The sequence below is a fragment of the Panthera pardus genome, unplaced genomic scaffold, assembly GCF_024362965.1.
Source record: "Panthera pardus isolate Hobbes unplaced genomic scaffold, ASM2436296v1 HiC_scaffold_8, whole genome shotgun sequence".
Lineage (NCBI taxonomy): Eukaryota > Metazoa > Chordata > Mammalia > Carnivora > Felidae > Panthera > Panthera pardus.
In genome coordinates this window covers 50,896,518-50,921,403 of record NW_026527013.1, presented here as the reverse complement: position 1 = coordinate 50,921,403, position 24,886 = coordinate 50,896,518, and the positions used below count along the sequence as shown (strand labels likewise).

Genomic DNA, 24,886 nt, shown 5'->3' with positions numbered 1-24,886 from the left:
GAGAGAGAGGGAGGCAGAATCAGAAGCAGGCTCCAGGCTCTGAGCTGTTCATCTCATGAACCGTGAGATGGTGGCCTAAGTTGAAGTCAGACGTTTAACCAGCCAAGTCACCCAGGCGCCCCTAAGGTTAACATTTTTAAAGTGTACTTTTCTGTTTTAGTTTTCAGATATTTCATAAACTGTACAGGGATTCTTGTTCCATATGCTTCTGGATATATTCAGCTTGATATATAAAACCAAGATACAATCTTGATTGGTTCAGAACTCAGTTTTTCATTAAAAAAAGAGTGGCTGATAGTGTGTTTTTCAGAATGCCTTGAGAATAGCAAGTATAAGACCTTGAAGGAACTACCAGTTTCTTCTAAATGTTAGGTATGCAGTCACTATTTTGGATCGACTCTCCCAGACTGCCAACCATGGGCAACCAGGTAAGAGATTTCTGTAGAAAGAAAGGAACAAACAAAAAAACAAAAAAATTCAAAGTCCTTTTGCACTTGTTCTGGTGAATGAAATTGGATGGAAGAGAAGTGTGTAGTTTATGTATCATGCTATTGGAGTTTTGTATTTTTAGTCAGTTGATCAAATTTATAATTTGTTACAGTCAACTTGGAAGTTAAAACCAGAGGTTCCCCCCACCCCCCCACCCCCCCCCCCCCGCATTCTCATTTCTTACTACCTTTGTTTTTAAATCAGAGATATAATGAGGTCTCCATGGAGATCTTTAGAACCTGAGGAAAAGGCATATTAGGATAGAATACAAACATTTTCAAGACAGAAGGTAACTCAAGAAGTCACTGAATGTAGTAAGTTTTTATCACAGGTAAGGAAATGGAGGCTGCCTGGACAGGTGAGGGGACTTATCCAAAGTCAATGAATAGAGGTGAAGCCAATAATTCTCAGCCCAGATTTTCCCCCAGTGACAACATGAGTTGCATCCAGAATTTTTGTCTTAGCTGCTATTGCTTCTGTTGTTAGTAGCATTTATAATGAAACTGTTCAAAAAATGGATAAAGAATGACCATATGTTCTGGTTTCCCTGAGATAGGCTGGCATCATTATTAATCACAACCTATAGTACCCTCCAGAGTCTCTGGGTTTAGCTGATAGATTGTATGGTTGCCTTGTTAGAAGGACGTGCAATGTTAATTTGCGCACGTTCTCTGTTCTCTTTATTACCACACAAACAGTCACATTCTGGAATATGGCTACATATTAAATCGCTGATTTTGCTTCCTCCTTTGATTTTACCACACTGTGCACTACTGAGTGCACGTTGTTCCTGTATCTCAGAGAGATTTGTGTGTTAAAGAATAACAGGCTTCAAATACAGAAGCGTATTATTTATTTGTTTTAGGTAATTCTGCAAAAGTCAATTAAATTATAGAAGCCTTTTAAGATTACATTAATGTGCACTGTAGTATGCTTCTCTTGCCCTCATAAGCACATTTTATTTGAGCCATTTATAATGTGTTACTGGAATTTGGGTAATAGTACAAATAAAAAATTAAAAATATGTATCCGAACATTAAAATTTGGTGTACATACAATTTTGGAAGGATAATTCTTTCTCATGCACTACATCATTTAGTCTAACATTTCACTGTTGGGAACTGAGTCACAGGAAAGTTCAGTGTCCACTGCCTACAATCCAGCAATATAAGGTAGTTTTCAGATTCTTCTCCTTGAACATAAGATTTAGGGTTTTATGGCCTGAACCCTGACTTGTTTTGGGTTTCTCTGGTTTGCATGGTTGGTGTTGGCCAGACTCCCCACATTTGCACAGTTGAATGTGAATTCTCAGGGTAGACAGGTGGGTAGATTGCATAGAAGTTGTGCAGAAGACATGCTAGTCTCGTTATGAGCTTCATGTCCAGCCCCTTGGTCCCTGTTATCAAAGAAATACGTGGTCAAATGGAAGCTTCCTAAATGGTAGAGGAAATTTCCTCTTTGTCATGTTGCTTGTCTTTTAACTCATTTATTTTCGTGTGGCTGGATATTGTAACCTGTTACTACCATCTTGTTACCTTTTAGTGTTTGGTTTTTATTTGTGTCAGTCATTATCCTGCTGACATTCTAAAGAATAAAAACAAAATGAAGCATCATGATTTTGTCCTCCTGCCCACGTAACTTGATTCAGTATCTAGTTGTAGCAATGAAAATTTCACTAATTAAAAAAAATTTTTCCCTTAAATTAGAGTCTCAGAGTTGATATCTTCTTTTGTTTCTTAAGTTTGTAAGTAAAATGAGCATACATGTGTAATTATATTCTGAAATGAATTTTTTTCCAGGTAGCCAAGAGGACTCTATTGTTTGGAACTAACCTGATATCCTTTTATTTCTCTTAATTAAAAAAACCAACACACAGTACTTTTCTTTACTTTTTATAAGAATTTGAAGAGATTGACCAAAAACGTATGCTTCTCTCTTTAATATAGTGTTTCCTACCCCTTTTTCTTGGCACACAGAAAATGGTAATATTTGTGTGTCATAAAGAGATCATGCTGGAGGCCAGAGTTGCCTGCCTTGAGCTTCAAAATTATTTTGGCTATTTTAGGTGCTTTGCATCTCCATATGAACTTTAATTTTTTTTTAATATAATTTACTGTCAAGTTGGCTAACATACAGTGTATACAGTGTGCTCTTGGTGTTAGGGATACATTCCCATAATTCATCACTTACATACCACACCCAGTGCTCATCCTAACAAGTGCCCTCCTCAATTCCCATCACCCATTTTCCTCTCTCCCCTACCCCCCCCATCTGCCCTCAGTTTGTTCTCTGTATTTAAGAGTCTCTTATGGTTTGCTTCCCTCCCTCTCTGTTTGTAACTATTTTTTTCCCCTTCCCTTCCCCCATGGTCTTCTGTTAAGTTTCTCAAGTTCCACATATGAGGGAAAACATGATACCTGTCTTTCTCTGAGTGACTTATTTCACTTAGCATAACACCCTCCAGTTCTCTCCATGTTGCTGCAAATGGCAGGATTTCATTCTTTCTCATTGCCAACTAGTATTCCATTGTCTATATAAACCACATCTTCTTTATCCATTCATCAGCTAATGGACATTTAGGCTCTTTCCAAAATTTAGCTATTGTTGAAAGTGCTGCTATAAACATTGGGGTACATGTGCCACTATGAATCAGCACTCGTGTATCCCTTGTGTAAATTATTAGTAGTGCTATTGCTGGAGCACATTGAGGTGCCACCTCACACCAAAGTGGCTAAAATTAACAACACAGGAAACAACAGACGTGACAATGTGGAGAAACTAGAACCCTCCAAATGAACTTTAAAATCAACTTGTCAATGCTTTAAAAAAAAAAAAAAAAAAAGTCTGCTGGAATTTTGGTTGAGATTAAATTGAATCCCTAGATCAGTTTGGGGACCAAATGACTTACCAATATTGATCCGATCTGATATGGTCTGTGTGTGTGTGTGTGTGTGTGTGTGTGTGTGTGTGTGTGTTTTAAAAGGATAACTCCAGATGCTGTGAAGAATGGATAGGGGGCTAGAGGTGAAGCAAAGAGTGGAAACAGGGAGACAGGCTTTTGTACCATCTGTCCAGGGTTCCTTGTGGTGTGCATCTGCATAACAATAGTGAAGATAGAAATGGCTGGGATTGGGGATATGTTTCGGAGGTAGGAGTGGCAGAACTTGGAGATGGTTTGAATATGGTGAGCAAGGTAAAGCTCAGCATCAAGGATGAATCCTAAATTTTTGGCTTTAGCAATTGGGTGAGTAATTTTAGCAAGTTAGTGCTTACTCAGTAAGATGGGAAAGTTTGGGAAAGGCAGTAGAAACTTTGGCCAGGGGCTGGGCATGGGTCGTATTGATGATGAAAAGTTTTGTTTGGGGGCCTTTGAGATAAACCAAGTATAGATATCAAACCAAGAAATGGAGGTGAGGGGAGAAATCAGGGTGAGCTACACTTAGGACTGAACCCTCTCTTACTTTAACATTTAGAGAGAAGAAACATTTAGAAAGAAGAGACTGAGCAAAGGAGATAGAGGAAGAATAAACCAGTGTGGGATTGAAAACTGAGGCCTTGAGAAATCATGGAAGCTAATGGAAGGAGACGGATTGAGAGGCCAAATATGAGATAGAGGGGGCTGTGGACGTGGGTAGCACCAAGTTCTTATCAAGTGTGATCTCAAGTGAGTGGGTTTCAGGTAGAAGATTGACTAGTGTGGATTAAGGGGGAAGCTTTAGGGGAGAAAGAGGAGATTTCATCTACTGACAACTCTGTGCAACTCGGGCCTCTGAAGGGTGGTGGAGATTAAAACTGCATGTGGAGGGATGCAGGGGATCAAGGGGGAAACTGATGAGGGGTAGGGAGCTAAGTGAATGAAGTCCTGAGGAGGCAAGAGGTGGTGGGTTCAGGGGTTGGTCTTTACTAGGGGCAGGATTGATGCATCCATGCTAACAGCAAGGAAGACCAAGGATGTAGGTACATACACAGGTAGGAGATCTGATCAAGGCATGGCCAGCAAGGCCGCCTGATGGCTCTTATTTTCTTCATGTAGCTATGGCAGGTTCATCAGCTGAGAGTGGGGGTAGGATGGCAGGTGATTTGAGAAGGTATGAATCTTTTTGAGAGTGGGAAGCAGAACATGCCAGGTAAGTATTGTAGGATCGCCTGGTAGTGTGGATTGCCCGGTAGTGAGGATTGCCCATTTCAGATTTGCGGTCAAGAATTTAAAAAAAAAATTTTTTTTTAACGTTTATTTATTATTGAGAGATGGAGAGAGACAGAGCATGAGCATGGGAGGGGTAAAGAGAGGGAGACACAGAATCCGAAGCAGCCTCCAGGCTCTGAGCTGTCAGCACAGAGCCCGACACGGGGGCTCGAACTCACAAACCACAAACCACAAACCATGACCGAGATCACGAGCTGATGTAGGACGCTTCACCAACTGAGCCACCCAGGCGCCCTTGCGATCAAGGATTTTAAATGAGATTAGTTAGCAGATAGATAAATAGATGGGTGTTAGTTGCTCAGAGTAGGTAGTTAATTAGGGTTAACCAGAGTTCCTGCACTGATTTGAGAGGATAGTGTGGGGTACAAGAAAGAATGAGACAAATTTGATTTTGAATTGCAGCCAGAATTAAAATTAAGATAAGTATGCTTGCTTTGGAATTCTTTCTCATTAGCCGAGAAAATGTCAAATATGTACCTTTAAAGAACTAATGTTTAATTTTAATATATAACTTCATAGAAATATTTTTGACAATGAAAGAAGACATAGTAATACTTTTTCTTACCATTTACAGAGGTTTAATACCTTTTTTTAAACATTCAAGAGGAGATATTCTTTTTGAGCATCTAGAGACTGAAAAGGAAATGACCCACAGACCTAGTAGAAAAATGGGCAAAAGTCACGAACAGAGACAGTTTGCTAAAAGAGAAGTGCAAATTAAATCTACTTCTGACTTGGTAGATTGGCAAAAAGTCTTAACATTTATTCACACACTCTGCTGTAGTAAGATTGTGGGGAAACAGACACTTATTTATTACTGGCCAGAGTGCTACATAAAACGATCTCTAAGGACAGGAATCTGATGAGATCAACCAAAGTACTGTTGTTTTGCCTTTTAACCAGTCTTCAATGAATTTGTCCTCCAGATTTCACCTGCACACAAACACAGTGACTTACACACAAGGTTCTCCATTGTTTACATGATAACAAAAGCCTAGACGCTACTCAAGAATTTATCATTGGGGCTGGTTGATTAAACTTATGGTACAGCCACACAGTGAAATACTGTATGATTGTTCAAAAGGACAATCTCTGTGTGCTGATACAGAGGGATTTCCAGGATAGATCTGTAAGTGAAAAGACCATTGTTCAAAACAGGATAGATAGCACGCTGTCTCCTTTCTAAAAGGGGTGGCGGTGGTGGTACATACTTATATTTATTTGGTTTTCCGTAAAGAAACACCAGAATGATAAACAATAAACTAATAAGTGATTACATTTTGCAGGCAAGGGCCAACAGGTTGGCAGGGGAAGGGAGTGTGAGACTTCTCAGTGTACATCTGTTTATGTCATTTTGATTTTGAACCCTGTAAATACACTAATCTGCTTTAAACAAAAAAGCGTCTGTACTCTTTGAGATAACATTTTGGAAATCATTGTTATCTTTAATGTTGTTATTATAAATTGGCTAATGAAATTTGGTGATGCAGTAAGGTAAGACAAATAAATTAATGGGATTTTGTTATTTAAAGGGCATTGGGATTATTAGAAAAATTGCTAAATAAGTTTGTTTCTGGTCAAATTAAGAGAAAACAGTATCTAAAGAACACATCAAAATAACTAAACAGTAACATTACATTGTAAGTATGTTACTGTAATTCAGCGATACCTTGTATTTTTAAAAATCTTCATAATTGCTTTTGGAAGGTTGACATTACATTTGGTTTTTTAACTTTTTTTTTTTTGATTTTTTTTTAACGTTTTATTTATTTTTGAGACAGAGAGAGACAGAGCATGAACGGGGGAGGGGGAGGGGGAGAGAGAGAGGGAGACACAGAATCAGAAGCAGGCTCCAGGCTCTGAGCCATCAGCCCAGAGCTCGATGCGGGGCTCAAACTCACGGACCGTGAGATCGTAACCTGAGCTGAAGTCGGACACTTAACCGACTGAGCCACCCAGGCGCCCTGGTTTTTTAAGTTTTAAGAATATGACATCTAATTAATGTTGCCGTGAAACCTTCTCTTACTAACATGCATTACTGTTTTGTACTTTATTATGGCCTTTTTTTCTGGGAGCACTTATGAACCTCAGCATACCCTTGAAAGCTAAATGGTTCACCTTATTTCAGGTGGTGAATTTGTTGAAAGTTTCTAGAGAAAAAGTGGGAACATAGAATAGTTCTTCCACATCTTTTTCATTTTCAAAAGAGCTTAAACTAGGTGGTACATGAGTCTACTGTCCTTTGGATGAATATGACATTGTTTTGAGGGGAAGGTATCTTCACCTAAGATACTATGACATCAAGTCCTTGAAATTTATGTGTGTCCAATGAATGTGACATTGTTCTGGGGGAATGTATCTTCACCTAAGATATGATGACATCAAGTCCTTGAAATTTCTGTATGTCCATGAGATCACCATATGTAGCAGGCACTCTTTGTTTATGGAAATTCATCTCAGTCATGGTTTTCTGACTCTAGAATGGTTCCTGGCATGTTGGTCGATTGTTGAATTAATTTCCCTGGGCTTCATTTGTCCTGTTGATAAAATGGGAGGATAGTTTTTTGCCCTGGTAATCTCCCTGGGTAATGGTAAAAAGCAAATGAGATGATTATATATTGTGGATGCTTCATAAATTGAACATAAACTTAGTTATGGTTTACTTTCATCTCTTAATAAGGATTTACCATATAGTACTTGATAAAAAAGTTCTTTTCTTCTATCTGAAACTTTCTTCATTTTATATTTTCTAGATTTAATGGAGAACAGTGAAACTCTCAGCTCTACTTTATCTGTGAACCTTTTTGATGGTTATCTGATAAAACCTTATTGATGAATACATAAGAGGAGGTGGTATTTTTAATTCTTGTGGATTAGTAGCATTTTATTCTTCTTCTACTACTGGTTGAAGCAGCACAGTGTGATAAAAAAGAAGACAAACTTTGCATTCACATCCCTAGTTCTTTTTACTTAATGTCGCTAAGCCTTTGTCCATGTGTCAAATGCAGATAAAACCTAGGGTGCTTATATGAATTAAGGCCAATGCATATAAGCTAATTATCACAATGGTCTGTAGGAGTAGTTGCTCACAAAATGGTCATTTTTGTCATTGTCTTCATTGAGTGATTTCTTTCTTTTTTTTTTAAGTTTATTTATTTATTTTTAGAGAGACAGAGAGAGAGAGAGAGGGAGAGAGAGAATCCCAACCAGTCTCTGCACTGCCAGCACAGAGCCTGATGTGGGCCTCGAGTCCACAAACTATGAGATCATGACCTGCCTCCAAATCAAGGCTTAACTGAGTGAGCCACCCAGGCGCCCCGAGTGATTTCTTTCTTGAACATAAGATGTTTACTGTTCTAACATGTTATTGTCAGCCAGCTACTAACATATTAGGCGTATAAGCTGCTGCTTACCCTGTAGAATAAGAGCAGATTACTAAAAATAAGCATTTGAGGAAGGATTCATGGTAGCTGGCAGCATTTAGTTAAGTACCATTGTCTGGTGGCATTGTTTGTTCTCTATCAATCCTTCAGTGATCTATCCTTAAGGAGTGTTTTGTTTTTGTTTTTGAGTTTGATACGCTCAGCCACGCTCAAGTTAATGCCACAATTATCGGAAGAGTTGGGCTGGTGGGGGGTCGTATGGTGTGGAGTAACTACCAGATAATAGAAAAATCCCACTCGTAAGTAATCTTTAATCCACAGGGTTTTTATAGCAAATGTTTGCATTTTTTTCTGCCCCACAGTACCCTGTGTACCTGCCATGCTGGATAAATAACAAGTTCTGATGAATTTGTACCTTGGTGTCATAGAAACAGTGCAAATCAAAGATTAAAATAGAGCACATGGTGATCAGGTTTCCTAGGGCAAATGGAAGCGTAGTGCTGAGGCAGTTACTCGTGTAATTCAGACCCAGCTTTGTTTTATGAAAATGGAAGCTTTATTTATTGAACATTTACTATGTGCTAAGCTCTATGCTAAACATTCTATATGTTTTATTGATGAATCTTAGAATATCCCTGTGAACTGCATGTGTTACTATCTTGACTTTACAGGTGAGAATATTGAGACTTGGAAAGATTAAGTATCTTGCCCAGTATTACACATGCAGTGACAGAAACAGCACTGAAACTGGACTCTCTTTGACACTACAATCTGTGATTTCTTCTCCTCTGGGTAGTCTTAATCAGTCATACCTTTGCCAGAGGTATTAGGCATCTTACATTTCAGCTTTGGTGGTAAAATCTTGACTAGTAAGGTGAAATAAGACGCTGCAAAAGAAACACGCAAAAAGTGTTTTCCTTTGCCTGTTAAAATGTTGCACTACTGCTTTTGGTAAGAGAATAACGAGAGTAAGGTCTTATGTAGGAAGACCGGCTAGGTCGAAGACCAACAAACAGCAGTTTAGCTTAAGTTTCTGGAAGTTTGAGCTGAAAATAAAGGTTAAATGGCATGAAAAATTAACTGTGGGTGTTCTAAATAGATCTACTAGAATCTTCCTGAATAGAGGCTGGGAATTCCATAGAATGCAAGGTTAGCATTTTTGCCTGTGAGTCCTTCTCACGTGTATTTAATTTATAGAATAATTTTTGCTTTAGCCTGGACTGTTGGTAACATCGGAAAGCATAGTTTAAACACCCTTACCTGGGGAGCTCTGACTTCCATGTACCTGACTTCATATTCATCCAGCTTCTTTTTTCTTTCTTTTTTTTTTTTAACTTTTTAAATGTTTATTTGAGAGAGAGAGAGAGAGAGCGCATGAGTGGAGGAGGGGCAGAGAGAGGGAGACACAGAATCCGAAGCAGACTCCAGGCTCTGAGCTGTCACCACAGAGCCTGACGTGGGGCTCGAACCCCAAGCTGTGAGATCATGACCTGAGCTGAAGTTGGACGCTTAACCGACTGAGCCACCCAGGCGCCCCATCCAGCTTCTTAAAGTATGATCTACACAATGTTCCAAACCCACATAGTAGAGGAGCTAAAATTTATTCCGAAAAAGTTCCTTGCCTGAGAATTAAAAGCTATAGCTGTATAAGCTCGTATATGCTCTGACCCCAGGTATACCAGAGTGAATAATTTATTTTCTCCTATGGAGAATTTTTTAGATGTCTTTAAAGTATATGAAAGGAATTATTGATCTCCAAGACATATTAAAATGGTTAAGATTTCAAAAATATTAATTACTATCCATAAGAAAGAGATCTGAGAGTGTTAATTTTAGACACACTGACTGTTGTGCCCAGTAGTCTGTTTGTAAAATCCTATTTGTGAAACCCTAATGTGTAATTTCAGGAATGTGGTTTTTAAGTAGAATATGGTGAGTACATTACTTTAAGAAGGAATGACCATTGTTTTAATTTTATTAGTGTCTGCTCTCAGTTTCTCAGAGGTGACTAGAATTAGAATAGCAGACATAGCAAATAATCCTGAAACATCATTGTAGGTAAGCTCCAGACCTTTCGAATTTTGTGTCCCTCAGATTAGTGACTAAGCTGGAGTGGAAGGGAAGGTGGCAAGGAATGAGGATGTCGGGGGTAGGGAGGCTGGGTGGTGTGGCCGGTCAGAGGTTTTGAAGTCACAGAACACAAGGAGATTGCAGACCACTTTTGAGATGTGTTTTTTGCGAACCTCCTCTACCATCTGTTTTCACTGAGGTAGTGAAATGTTTGCGGTGCATTAGTGACAAAAGCTGCTTAGGTTTATGTCACTAATGTACTGCAAATATTTTCTTTTAACAAATCAGTGATTTCTACTGGTGATTTGAAACCCCTAGGTAAATTGATCACTAGACTGCTTGGTTGCTTGACAGGCTCAGCTGTCCTGCTTACTTACCGGAACAATGGGGATGGTTTGTAACCTTCCTGTTCAAAAATAAAATTGTATGTGTGTATTGGGGGTGTTGGCAAGAATCACACTTTATTTTTTCTGGCCCTGTGAAACCTACCAGGACCCAGAGCTGCATGAGCATTCCCTTAGCTCATGGGTTCTCAGTAGGAGCTCCCTGGGAGGGGCGGGGGGACAGGACAGGACTTGGTTGTGACAGCAGGAGGGCTGGATAGAAAAAAAAACAAAACTGTGTGTAAAGCATACATACACACACAGACGGATACTAATGTACAATATATAAATGGATACACATTTTCAGTATTAAAATTTCATGGAAGGGTAATTAGGAAAAAAAATGTCTAAAAAAGCTCTGATGGGGGTGGGAGGCAATAATGAAAAGAATTCAGAAACACTGCCTTAGCTCTGTCCAGGTAAAGAAGAGTAGATGATGGTATCATTGTAACAGAGAGAAGAGAAAGAAAAAGTTACGTTAAAACAACTTCCCTTTTGTTTATAAAGTTGGAGTACTTGAAAGGGAAGTAAGTAATAACAGAAGTTGGGATGTTGGAGGTGGAAAGGTTAGACCACTTCTGTGGGAGTAGAGGTGGCATTGGATATTAGCCTGCTCTAGCAAGTGTTGATGTGGGTCTGTCTCTTAGGAAATTAATAAAGTTGGTGCAGTCTGCCTTGTGTCTCCTTAAGGGCCTTCTGCTTTTCTCTCTTGCCTGCTAATAAAAACTACATTTAGCTTGCTGTTTAAGGGGAAAGCTTGTTTTAAGGCAGTTTACACTAAGATAAAAATTACCAGTGATAAGTGAATGTTATTATTTTCCAGGGCACTTGGATTTACACAGGGGCCACCCTCAAATGTAAAAAAGTAGTAGATGCTTATATACTAACACTTTAGATTAGTGCTTCCCAAGCCTGGACCTTGAAGGAATGATTCACTGGGTGTGTAAGAGCACATACGTATCAAGAATTATCTTTAGACATAATCAAGAGTGTCTCACAAATTCAGGTACTACTGTTTTTTCACTGCATATGTCACTATAATGAATAAAATATAGACTAAAAGTATTACTAAATTTATACTTTGTTATTATGTGTTTTCTCAAGCCACAAATACTGAAAAGTATTGCTGTTCCCATATGTGGATCCTTATCCTGAACCTGAGAACCTCTGAACTAGCTCTTTTGGAAGGTCACTACACCTGTCATGCAAATGGAATCCCCACCACCACCCCCAACCAGGTCATTATACACAGGAATCATAGTCAGAAAGGCTCCTACATATGGCTCCTTGAGAGTCTTGGGATTTGGGGGGGGGGGGGGGGAACCCCTGGGGTAAAATATTTGGCACAGAACAGTATTGATTGATGCTTGTTGCCTTTTTTGTTCATGTACCACAGGCAAACATTGCTTCCAAGTGATTTGTCAGTTGTTGAGAATGATTCACTGCCACTTTAAGTCTCCTTAATTTTTAAACTTTTGTTAGATAATGATTGGCCCTGACAAACCTGTTGTTTCTCACCCCAGAGCAAGTTCTTCTTTGGTTTTAGCCTTCTCCACCCTGGGGTAGTGACTGCTGTTTCTCAGTTGTCCCATGTCATGCCCTTCACATTCTTTGTCTTAGATGTCTAAAGAAATGCTTTTTCGCTATAGATGTACATCTTTTTTTTTTTTTTTTTTTTGGTAGGAATTTGAGTAAGAACAAGATGCTAAAAGCCTTAAAACAGTTTTTTCCTTTAAAGAAATAATACATGCCCTCTCTAACCTTATTTACCCTGTACCCTACACAGATAAACCAAAGATCACACAACACTTCAAACCAGGTTGCATTGTAACGAATTCCTTTATTAGCACAGTTCAAATTAATTAAATTTTACTTTACTTTGGTTACAAAGGACTAAAAGCCACTTAGGAACTTAATGTCTCTTTGTGAATCTCATTACTAGAGTGAGGTTTTAAAACACAGTTTGATCTTTGGTTGCCATAGGAGATTAAAAAGGCTCTTATTGTATTCCATTTGAATGCAGGTTTTATGTTGAGGGATTTTTTGAGGTTTGATGATTTTTTTCTTTATTTTTGCTAATTTATTGAGTTTTCTATACCTGTATTGAAATTGATGTATAATAAACTGCAAGTATTTAAAGCACACATTTTGATGAGTTTTGATACATGTACACAGCTATGAAATCATCTTCACAATGAAGGTCCCAGAGTTTCCTTGTGACACTGTAATCCCTCCTTGCCCACCCCCTTGCCCCCAGGAGGTAATCATTGGTCTGCTGGTTTGTTTTCTGTCACTGTAGAGAAGTTTGCATTTTCTAGAATTTCATATAAATAAAACCGTATGGTCTTCTTATCGTCTGGCAATATTGATGTGCCTTTCCTTTTAGTTCTAGTTCAGACATCATAAGAGATCTTCTAGAAGAAGAGGAAGCCTGGGAAGCATTACATAAGTGAGTGTTCATCATCAAGAAGTAAGCATGTACTTTGAGAAATTGTAATTCCACGCAGTTCATTTTCAAATAAAAGAGTATTTGTGCTTTCTGACCTAAGGAAGCAGTAATTCACACACATTAAGGTAAAGATTTCTAGCTTGCTACTTGTTTCTATACATTTCTGCTTGGAAATGGAATCCCAGTGTAATAATTCTGGTCACTTGTCAGAAGTTGTTTTTCTAAAGACAAATTGTTCCAATGAGAAATTCACAGTTTAGCCTTAAGCACTGGCTCAGAGTGCTAAGAAAACTTTCAGATCTTTCCTAGATGTTCCTGGTCATAAGACGTGTTTAGTGTAAAATAAATACAGTTTGATTCCTTCTCCTTGTTAGCACTTAGGAATCTGTCTGGGAGATGGGAGTGGTGGAGGGGACATGTTCCAGGTCCTGCTGATAAGTAAGGAGGAAAGGAACAGGGACGAGCATTAGATTTTCATTCATCTTCACCTGCAGGAGTGATCTGCAGTACAGCGGGGTGGCTTTGTTCCACTGTAACTTCATGATTACCCTTCAATGGGCCCTCAAAACTGCCTGGCAGTTTTACTGTTTCTGTGATCATTTCTTTGTCCTGTTCCTCACAGGGATTATCTGAAACCTCGGCTCTTTGCAATGGCTCCACCCCCAGCGAGAGATCTTTTCTCCTCCTTTGTAGAGAGAATAGAACCCACTGTATAGTAGTCCTCATCTTTCCAACACCAAACATATAAATCTGCTTATGTTTGCGCGCATTTTATTCCTCCTTTTATTAGGGCACCTGGGTAGTTCCCTCAGTTACGCATCCAACTCTTGATTTCAGCTCAGGTCATGATCTCATGGTTCCCGGGATCCATCCCCACATTGGGCTCTGTGCTCATGATGCCAAGCCTGCTTGGGATTCTCGCGCACCCTTTCTTTCTGCCCCTCTTTAGTTTCTTCTTCTTCTTTTTCTTAAATGCATAAGGCAGAGTTGTCAACCAAGTGTTGGATGCCTGCCCCAGCATGCATAGAGTCCCTTGGGTTTTACCAAGGGGTTCTGTGTTATGTTGATTCCAGATGTTTAGGGAAACTCCCATTAGCTGACCACTAAACTCACCTAGCAGACATGTAAATGGCCACCCACACACAACCAAGAATGCATATTTACAGGGTTAGTTCAGAAAGTCACTAAACAACAGTAGCAAATAGCAATGTCAACAAACCTTGGGGAAGGAGAATCTGATTTCCAGAGTTGCCACAGTGTATCGTTTAAAATGTCCAGTTGTCAACAACAGAAAAATTGAAACATACAAAGAAACAAATGGTGGCCTATACACAGGAGGAAGAAGCAACCAATAAAAATGTCCCTGAGGAAATTCAGACATTGGACTGTTCGATCTTTAGATCAGCTGGTTTGAATATGTTCAGAGACCTAAAGGGAAGTATGACAAAGTGTCTCACCAAATAGAGAATACTAATAAAGAAATAGAAATTGTTTAGAAAAAAATAGTAATTCTGGAATTGAAAAGCATAGCAGCTAAAATAAATTCACTAATGAGATAACAGCAGATTTGAGCAGGTAGAAGAAAGAATCAGCAAACTTGAAGATAGATCAGTTGAGAGTACTCAGTCCAAGGAACAGAAAGGAAAACAGACGAGAATAATGTATGGTCTCAGAGACCAGTGAGACACTGTCAAGTATATCACATGCATAATGGGAGTCTTTATAATGAGAGGAGAAAGAGGCAGAAAGAATATGTATAGAAATAATGACTGAAAACTTATTAAATCCAATGTAAAGAAAAAAATTACACATCCAAGAAGCTCACAAGACTTCCCAAAGACAGAAAATTGTGAACGAATCAAGAGAGAAGCAGCTCATCCCAAGGAATTTGGTAATTTTTCATCAGAAACCATGTAGGCCAGAGGCAGTGGAAAGACATATTCAAAGTGCTAAGAGAAGACCGCCAACCAAGAATTCTATATCTAGCAAAACTGTACTTCAAAAACGAAGGAAAAATCAAGACCTTAGAGAACCAAAAACTGAGGGAATTGGTTACTAGGAAATATGTCCTATAAAAATATTACAGAGAGTATTTCAGGCTGAAAGGAAAGGACACTAGACAATAACTTGAATCCATATGAAAAAATTGAGAGCACCAGTAAAGGTAAATATAAAAGTATAGGTTAATATAAAAGATGTAGTTTGTTGTTACTGTGTAATTTAAAAGAGAACTGTGCAAAGCAATAATTCTAAGTCTGTGTTGGTAAACACAGTGTAATTTGTGTGACAGTAGCAAAAAGGTGGGAGCAAGCAACAGAGCTATATATAGAAACAAAGTTGTGGAATACCTTTGAAGTTAGGGTGTTATTAATCTGAGCTAGGTTGTTATCAATTAATAGGTTAATTATAATCCCCAGGGCAACCACTAAGGAAGTAAATTTTAAAATACAGTAAAAGAAATGACAAAGGAATTAAATGATAAACTAGAAAATAACACAGAAGAAAGCAGTGATGAAGGAATAGAGGAACACAAGACATAAGACATAGAAACCAACAAAATGGTACACATAAATCCTATACATTGAGTATAAATGGATTAACTGTTTCAGTTAAAAGAGAATGGCAGAATGGATTTAAAAACAAACCATGATCCAAGTATACACTGTCTACCAAAGATACACTTTACATTCAAAGACACAAATAAGTTAAAAAGCATAGAAAAAGATATACCATGCCAACAGTCTGGTGTAGCCATAATAATATCAGACAAAATAGACTTTCAGACAAAGATTGTTACTGGAGACAGAGAGAGACATTTTATTATGATAAAAAAGTCAATCCACCAAGAAGAGATTATTATAAGCATATACACACCTAATGACAGAGCCCCAAATAGATGAAGCAAAAAAGATAAAAACAAAAAAACCCTTAGAGTTAGATGAGAAAAATGGTGGGAAAGGTAAACCACCTAAGAGCAATAGGAGCCAAAGCTCATCAAATAATTATCGTGGGTGGCCCTGGCTTCACTCTGTCCTTTTTGGTTGGGGAGCCAAACAGGCTAAAGGCAAAGTGAGCCTGTGGGTGTTTCTTTTTTCTATCAGGTTTATTGAGGTTTGATAATAAAAATCGCCAGTTTTAGGTGTTCAGTTCTATGAGTTTTGATAAACATTTATAGCAATGTAGCCACTATTTACAGTTGATATATAGTGTATTTCCATCACACCAAAACATTGTCTGGTACCCTTTTGTATTCAGTTTCCTTCCTGGTTCCTGCAACCACTGATTTGCCTTCTGTCCCAACAGTTTTTTCTTTTTCCAGTATGTTCTGTAAATGGAACCAAATAATAACGTAGTTGTTTGTGTCTAGCTTCTTTCAGTTAGCATAACCCTTTTGAGAATCATCCATATTTTTCATCTATCAGTAGTTCCTTTTCATTGCTGACTGGTATTCCTTTGTAAGATTGTACCACATTCAAAAGCTGATGGGCACTTGGGTGGTTTCCAGATTTGGGGGATTATGAATGAAACTGCTGTAAGCTTTTGAGTGCGGTTTTTTGTGTGGATGTAAGTTTTCATTTCTCTTGGGTAAATACCTTAGCGTGACTGGCATTAGTGCATCATATACCAAGTGTATGTTCAACTGATAAGAAACTGCCCAGCTGTTTTCCACCAGGAGTGAGAGTTCCAGTTGCTCTGTATCTTGGCCAGTACTTGATGACGATGTTTTTTTAAAAAGCCATTTTAATAGATCTATAGCAGTATTTCATTGTCATTTGAATTTGCATTTCTGTAAAGGTTAATGACACTGAACTTCCTTCCACATGCATGTTTGCCATCCCTGTCTTTTGATGAGATGCTTCCTCACATTTTCTGCCCATTTTGTAAGTTGGGTGGTTTTTTACTTTTGAAATTACTGACTTGTTTGTCAGAAATGTATTTTGCAAATATTTTCTTCCACTTTGTGACTTGCCTTTTCATTTTCCTGATAGTGTTTTTCAAAGAGCAGTTTTAAATTTTGATGAAATCTAATTTATCATTTTTTTTTTCTTTTATATTTTGTGCTTGTTATGTCCTACCTAGGAAATCTTTACCTAACCCAATGGTTTTCGATTATGTTCTGGAAATTTTAGGGTTTATATTTAGGTCTATAATCTATTTCAAGTTAATTAAAAAAAATTTTTTTTTAATGTGTTATTTATATTTGAGAGAGATAGAGTGCGAGCGGGGGAAGGTCAGAGAGAGAGGGAGACACAGAATCTGAAGCAGGCTCCAGGCCTGACATAGGGCTTGAACTTGCAAACCGGGAGATCATGACCTGAGCCAAAGTCGACGCTTAACTGACTGAGCCACCCGGGAGCCCCTATTTCAAGTTAATTTTTATAAATGATGCACAATAAGCATTGAGGTTCAATTTTTCTTTTTTACATGTGGGTTTCCATTTTCTCTAGCTTTATTTATTGAAGAAACTATCCTTTCCCAATTTAATAACTTTGGTGCCTTTATCAAAAGTCAATTGAATATATATGTGTGGGTCTATTTCAGGAATCACTGTTCTGTTCTGTTGATCTATATGTTTGTCTTTTCACCAATAAAACCTTGTCTTCGTTGCTGCAGTTTTATAATGAAGGACATCTTGGTTGCTTCCAAGTTTTGGCAATTATGAATAAAGTGCTGTTTATTATTATATTTTAATAAAAAGAAAGTGCAGGGTTTTGTGTGGACATAAGTTTTCAGTGCAGTTGGGAAAATACCAAGGAGTGTAATTGCTGAATTTGTATGTAAGACTTTATTTAGTTTTGTGAGAAAATGCCAAGCTTTCTTCTAGAATGGCTGTGCCGTTTTGCATTCCTACCAGCAGTGAATGAGAATTTTTCTTGTTCTGTATCCTTATCAGCATTTATCGTGGTCAGTATAAATTTTTCTTCCTTAGAATTGTTTTGGCTATTCTAGCTTTATTGATGGGAAGTGGAGCTGAGGCTCCCCTGTCCCTAAGGGAGATGAAAGGCTGTCTGTACCAGTCTGGATGTGTTGCTGAACTTTGGGAAGGGATTTGATGGCTCTGCTGGATATAATTACCAGATTCACCACCCTGCCCTGTCCTGTGCAGAAAGGAAGTACCTGAATTCATTTTGTGGGGTTTGGATAAGGTTCACCATGGGGAAGCTAATGTGACCTTGTAGGTGGGGTCCTTTGGGCTAATTCATTGTACTATTGTTGTTTTTAAATTTGAATGTATGTGGGAATTGATGTGTTGTGTACTTATAGTTCCCCATCCGGTAAGTGCCAGAGCAAATTCTCTGATAAGGAAGAGCCACACACAGACAAGTGCTAATACCCTTGCATTCCCACAACCCTAATGACCCCTCAGAGCTACAAGTCATTATGACTAATGATTTTCCTGATTGGAGACTCTGACAAAGGGAGGTGGCCTTCAGCTAGAGGCACCTTTTGGGATATTGGACTTGTGTCCAGCCTCACATAGCTACCAGCTATACACCTTTTGAAAAACAGCTCTTTGCTTGCTACTAGGTTCTTGTCAAAACTGAATGGCCTGGGCACCTAAGTGGCTCAGTCGTTAAGTGTCCTGACTCTTAATTTCGGCTCAGGTCATGATCTCACCACACATCAGGCTCTGCACTGACAGTGTGGAGCCTGCTTGGGATTATTTCTCTCCCTCTCTCTTGTGATCTCTCTTTCTCTCAAAACAAATAAATGAACTTAAAAAACAACAACAACAACAACTGAATGGCCTGGTCCACGGAGGCTCTTATGGACTGAATTGTGTTCCCCTAAAATTCATATGTTGAAGCCCTAACCTCCAATGTGACTATATTTGGAGATGGAGCCTTTAAAGAGGTAACTAAGGTTGAACACATCATAAACGTGATCATGAAGGCCACAGATTGGCAGATACCCCGTGTTGAGACTAACAAGCCTGACAGGTGCTAACTGAACCATCTAGGTTACTCATGAACATATCAATAATAAGAGCCCATTCTCCAAAGAGAATGCCTGGAATCAATAATGGGCTGATGGTCAAGGGATTCACTCGACCTTTTATCCTCCGTATAATCCACAGGCGTCTAATGTTATTGAATGTTGAAATGGCCTCCTTTAAAAATACCAACTCCCTCACCTTCTCCTGGTCCACACAACTTAGTAAGGAAGTTTGGTCACTGAATGCTGCTGTCCCCAGAAAGGAATTATCTTTGGGTCGCTTTCTGGGTAATGATTAGGGCAAAAAGCATGTTGGGGTTATATTGACCTATTTCAGAAACCCAGGGTTCCTCAGCTATTCCTAGGCATGATGCTTTTTTCTTTTTCCTAATGGCAACCATATACTGGCCAGATTGGTACACCCTCTGGATGGCAGCTTGGCCAAGAGGGGTCCTAGAGAATTCAGACTTAATTCTGGTTAAGCTTGTTGGATTCACTTGCTGGAATGCTGTGGTTCTAGGTCAGGGCATCTGGCCTACTGTCTGCCACATACATCTCCTGGTTGTGGTTCTTTCTGTGTTAAAAGAATTGAGTTGCGACAGACTATATGGCCCTCAGAGCCCCAAATATCTGGTCATTTACACAGAAAGTTTGCCAACCCCTGTCCTAAATAAAAAATAGTAAGCACTTGTCTTGGTATACGACCCACTGAGTCTTCTTGCTCTGGCCCACATGGGTCAAAGTGGGGAACATAATGAGTCTCTGAAAAGTTTAATGAAAATGTTCTTTTTCCTCTTAAGCTTGACTCTTCCTGGTCAAAGGACTGTGTGTGGTAGGGGATTAGTGGAGAAAAGGTAAAGTTACAGCTAAGAAAAAGGAACATGCTAATTTTGTGGAGGTGGAGAAAGCAGCAATGTTGACACCTGGGGAGGAACCTTTTAGACTCTGGGAGGTACCATGAGGGAGGGACAGTAATGACCTTTGTCTTTCAGAGCCACCCATTAAACATCTTTCCATGTATGTTCTCCAGCTTTTCCCTAGAGGTTTTATCATATTAATCAGTTGGTTAAAGTTTCCAACATGTGAGTCTTTCTGTTGGTTACTTTATCTCTTGACGATGGACTTATTATTTGTTTTTTTTTTTCTTTGTGCATTTGTACATTTTGCATGAATGCTAGACATACTGTGAAGGGCCGTAGATACTGAGTTAAAATAGTGTTTCCACATGGAAACAGACTTGCTTCTTCTGTCAGGCCATTAGTGTGGGGAGTTGACCCAGGTTGGAATTTCCTTGTTCCTAACATGACCTTCAGTGGATATCAGAGGCATCAAGATCTTCAACAAGTGGGCTACTTTTACCTTGTGCTTAGTGTGGGGGCTGGGTTGTAGAAAGGTTTTGTTCACTGCTTTTGTTTCAATTGACCTTTCAGCCTTGTCTGCATGCCTGCCTCCCAGAAGGGCCTCTCTCCATGCCCATACCTCTCCCTCAGCAGTTTACTGTTACTCCCTAATACTTGGTGCTTGGCTCCTGGTGGGGGCCCGCTGGAGCTCTCTCTTTCTTGTTCCAGCTGTGGTCTCTGGCAGGCCTCTGGCAGGCCCCATGTGCCTGGATCTTGCGGGCGGAGCTTTCTCTGCCCACCCCCTCTCCCATGGTTGTCAGACTGCCTTAACCCAGGCTCCGCTTGGTGTTGAGAACATCAGCCTAAGATGATTTTCTGCCCTTCCTCCAGAGGTAGAGGTTTTTATTTCTACCATTTCCTCGGCAGGACAGTATCTTTGCCAGTGTTCTTGCAATTGATTTCCTATCCTTCAGTGCAGGTTGATTTCCTGTCCTTCAATGCAGATTGATTTTACCTCCGCTCCTCCTCCAGAGACCTTAGATCTTTGCCCGATTGCCATGGGCCATTCAGTTTCCCTCAGTAACTGAAAGCTTTCACTTCATAGAAGAGAACAATCCCAGGAAGAGGTAGGGCTTTCTGCCTGACCCCTGTCCCCACATTCACCAGCTTTATCCAGTGCCACCAAAGTGGGCTGTCCTCAGTCTCCTGCCCTGCTCCCAGTTTTTCTCATGAGCATTTGAGGGAGGCTCCTGGAAAAGAGCTTGCAAGTGCATGTGGCCTCTCTTTGTGTTAGGGCCTTTCAGTACTAGCCCATAGTTCAGAATTCACTAAAATGTTAGCTGATAACCTCTTACCTGGTTGGACAACAGCCACCTTCCTCCGGTGCTGTGTCAAAAGTGAGAACTTGTGTGGCCCATCTCTCTTTGGTGGGGCTTATCTTTCTTTGAAATTTTGTTTTCTTGGTTGCCTTACAACCTCAGCTCTCAGGATTAGGAGAATTATTTCATTGTGCTCTGACTTTGCCTTGTTAGGATAGGAGCACTTTTTTTTTTCTTTCCAGTTTTGTTCATGTTAAGCAAAGTGTAAAATTATTCTAGATTTTGATTCAGAAGAAAGGGGTTCAATTCCTGCCTCTGTCACTTACAGCCTGTGATCTTCGCTAAGTCAGTTATAAAATGTATTTAAAAATGCTAATAATTATTATTGTAATAGACTAGCCAGTGGAGCAGAGGACTATGTGGAGGTTTAAATGAAACAGTGCACGTGAAAGCACATGTTAACTAGAAACTGCCGTGGAAGAATCATGATCGTTATTTTCTAAGGTGCTGTTTCCTTTTTTACATTTTCAGAAATGATCTTCAAGACGCAGAAATGAGTCCAAGGTTCAATCGTCGAACAAGATCAGATGAGAGTGCTGAGATCGAGCCGAGAAATAAACGGAATAGGAACTAGCGTGGGCTTTGCTGACGTTTCCAGTGTGGTGGGTGGAGTGTGCCACTGTGGGTTGCCAGGCAGACTTCGTGTTCATAAATGCCCAAGTGAAGGGGTTAACTTCTCAATATGATAAGTAGCTGATTGTCATTCTTTTTTTTTTTTTTTTTTTGTCTTTCCTGGGAAAAAATAAGTTAACAGAACATCCTCACTTGGTTAGTTAACCTCCTGTCTCTAAAACCTCTCTCTGTAAAAATACATCCACACATCCGCCAGCTTTGCAGGGTTCACAGACGTTGGCAAAGGAGTTTTGCGTGGTTTTGTTTCTAAATCAGGATGTCCTTAAGGCATTCTCCTCTTCCATGGAGAAACTAACTTGACAAAATGATTCTTTTCAACCTCTTTGCCACAAGGAACAGCTGAAGAGTTAAGAGCCTCTGCATTTCTGGAAAAGCAGGATGTCATAAATCACCTCTTTGGTTCATGTCAGCTCCTAATGCCCGGATGCCAGCATGCCTGTCACAGCAGTTACGTGATGGTCGTTGCCGGAGTTTAATGTAGTCGTTTGTTATTTGGAGTAGGGTGTTGGGTACTGGAACCTAAAGTCACGAACAATAACTTTGAAACATCAAGCATATACTTCAGAAATGGCACTTCAAAATGATGTTAGTCTTTTTTTTTTTTTTCATTTGGATAAATCAAATTTTTAACACTCTGAATCCTAGCTATTAATCAAAAAGAATGCAATAAATGGATTTTGTAAATGAATAGATTCTGTATCAGTTTAAAATAATGCCCTGAAAACTGTCTTGTGAATAGTTGAGCACAAGCTACAAATCATTGGAAGGGCTTGGTCAGAAATTGTTGTCTCTGCAAAATGTCCACCAGACCAGTTCCCAGTTCCTTCCAGAGTTCCTAATGCCTCTCTTTGGCATCTCAGAGCCAGCCCTCCTGTCCCTTCCCTGCCCCCACATCGCTACCCAGCCCAAACACATCCGCTTTCAAATAACATGACAGTACACGTGCCAGTGTTAAGACAAATTTATGAATGTGCCAGAGACATTTGTGACTTCCCCTTTGCAAAGAATGACTCCATTGACTTTGGCTTTTTGGTATGCTTTTGGGTTTCTGGATAATGTGTGGAGTCTCATTATGACTTAGAGTTCAGCGTTTTCACACTTAAATGGCTGTTTGTTTTCCTTTTGAGTTCTCTGAGCTTCAAATGGTTATATAAGAATTTGTCATGGTCATGTCATCTGCTACATTATGAGTGGTGCAGGGGTACCTGGGTGGCTCAGTCGGTTAAGTGTCCGCCTTCAGCTCGGGTCATGATCTCAAGGTCTGTGGGTTTGAGCCCCGCGTCGGGCTCTGTGCTGGCAGCTCGGAACACGGAGCCTGTTTCAGATTCTGTGTCTCCCTCTCTCTCTGCCCCTCCCCTGCTCATGCTCTGTCTCTCTCTGTCTCAAAAATAAATAAAAAAACATTAAAAAAAATTTTTTTTAATTATGAGTGGTGCATTAAGGAAACTAAAAGTAGCACCACTCACTAAATTGACCAGAGGATCTGATGTGAGGTCAGTGAGCAATATCAAGCAAAATAAGGTTTAACACTGATGTGATATTTATGTCACCGAATTGCCAGAAATTATGCTAAAACGAAAACTGTTTCATTAAAAATTGCACACCCACTATAAATTAAACTGGAAATAATCACTATTTTAATTGCAGCTATAAAAAGAAAACAAAACAAAAAAACCCCAAAATCCAAACAAGTAAATTTGAACATCTAATTGGGATCAACATCAGGGATTCATGAATCAGGCAGCATCCCATCTATAAGTAGAAAGGAGCTCCAAGGAACTGTACAAAATGGAGTGTTTTTAAAGGCAGAAAGGAGGTGGGACAAGGAAGTCATTAGCAAAAGAAAATATAGGATGGTTTAGTCAAATTCCTTTTGGGGCAAGGGGAGGTGGTCTCTCATGCAGGTCACCTCACTAGTGCTGATCAGGAAATTCCGGATTGGTTAAAGGTCACGTTCCTACAATGCAACTAAGTCTCAGTTGCTGTTGTGGGGGCAAGTGACTCTACCTTGGGTCTGTTGTTTCTTTTTCTTTATTTTTGACACAGCAAAAGGAGTCTGCAAGAGAGTAGTGAGACCCAAGTTAGGGAAATAGGCAAGTGACTATTCAGTAAATATTTGATTATCTTCTTAGGTAGCAGTTACTGTGCTGAGCACTGGGAAAACAGAGGTGACCAGAGGCCATCTGAAATGATGGTTTTCAGTAGGGCAGGGAAGAAGATTTTGCCCCTAAGGGGCTTTTTCCAGTTTGTGGAGATTTTTAGGTGTCACAACTGTGGGGTTAGAGGATTGCCCTTGGTATGAATGGATAGAGACCAAGGATGCTTCTGAACATCCTGCAACACACAGGGTGACCCCTATGGAGTTTTTGCTCAAGCTGCCATAACAAAGTACCATGGACTGGGTGACTTAAAAGGAAAAAAAGGTTTTTTTCTGCCAGTTCATGGAGGGTAGCAGTCTAAGATGAAGTTGTCAGTAGGGTCAGTTTCTTCTCAGATCTCTTTCTGGGGCTTGTAGATGGCCACCTTCTTGTTGTGTCCTTAGATGATCTTTCCTCTTTGCACACATTTGTGTCATAATCTTCTAAGGACAGCAATCATGTTGGATCAGGGCCCATCCATGACCCTTCACTGTACCTTAATTATCACTTTAAAAACCCTATTTCCAGGGGTGCCTGGGGGGCTCAGTTAAGTGTCTGACTCTAAATTTTGACTCAGGTCATGATCTCAAAGTTCATGCGTTCAAGCCCTGTGTCAGGCTCCCACAGTGAGAGTGTGGAGCCTGCTTGGGATTCTCTCTCTCCTCCACTCTCTCAGCCCCACCCCTGCTCATGCGCGCTCTCTCTCTCTCTCTCTCTCTCTCTCTCTCTCTCTCTCAAAAATAAATAAACTTAAAAAAAAAACCCTATTTCCAAATGCATTCACATTCTGAGGTACCAGGGGTTACACCTTCAATATATTAATGGCAGGGTCCGGGAACACAGCTTAGCCCATGATACCCCCCAGTTAAGAATTAACTGGTCCATTAAAATTGTCAATGGTACCAAGATTGAGAAACCCTGGTGTAAAGGAACTCCCAAGTCTACTTGAAAAATGATTCCTAAAGGGCATTTCCTGAGC

General features: G+C 39.6%; 1 protein-coding gene across 5 annotated transcripts in view; it reads left to right on the top strand.

Annotated features, from left to right (window-relative positions):
- RAD18 (RAD18 E3 ubiquitin protein ligase) overlaps positions 1-24,621 on the top strand; it is a 105,141-nt gene extending 80,520 nt beyond the window's left edge. The window contains exons 12-15 of one of the 5 annotated variants that reach the window (XR_002074783.2): positions 7,450-7,546; positions 11,637-11,770; positions 12,919-12,981; positions 21,608-21,710. Coding sequence is in view for 3 of the 5 variants with exons in the window: in XM_019428288.2 (XP_019283833.2) it covers positions 12,919-12,981; positions 21,608-21,710 (166 nt within the window). In the remaining 2 variants the exon portion in view is untranslated. Of the gene's footprint in view, positions 1-7,449; positions 7,547-11,636; positions 11,771-12,918; positions 13,003-21,607 lie in introns of all 5 variants that reach the window. The other 4 variants (XR_002074784.2, XM_019428288.2, XM_019428291.2 and 1 more) reach the window with 4 other exon arrangements.
- Positions 24,622-24,886: the final 265 nt, after the last annotated feature.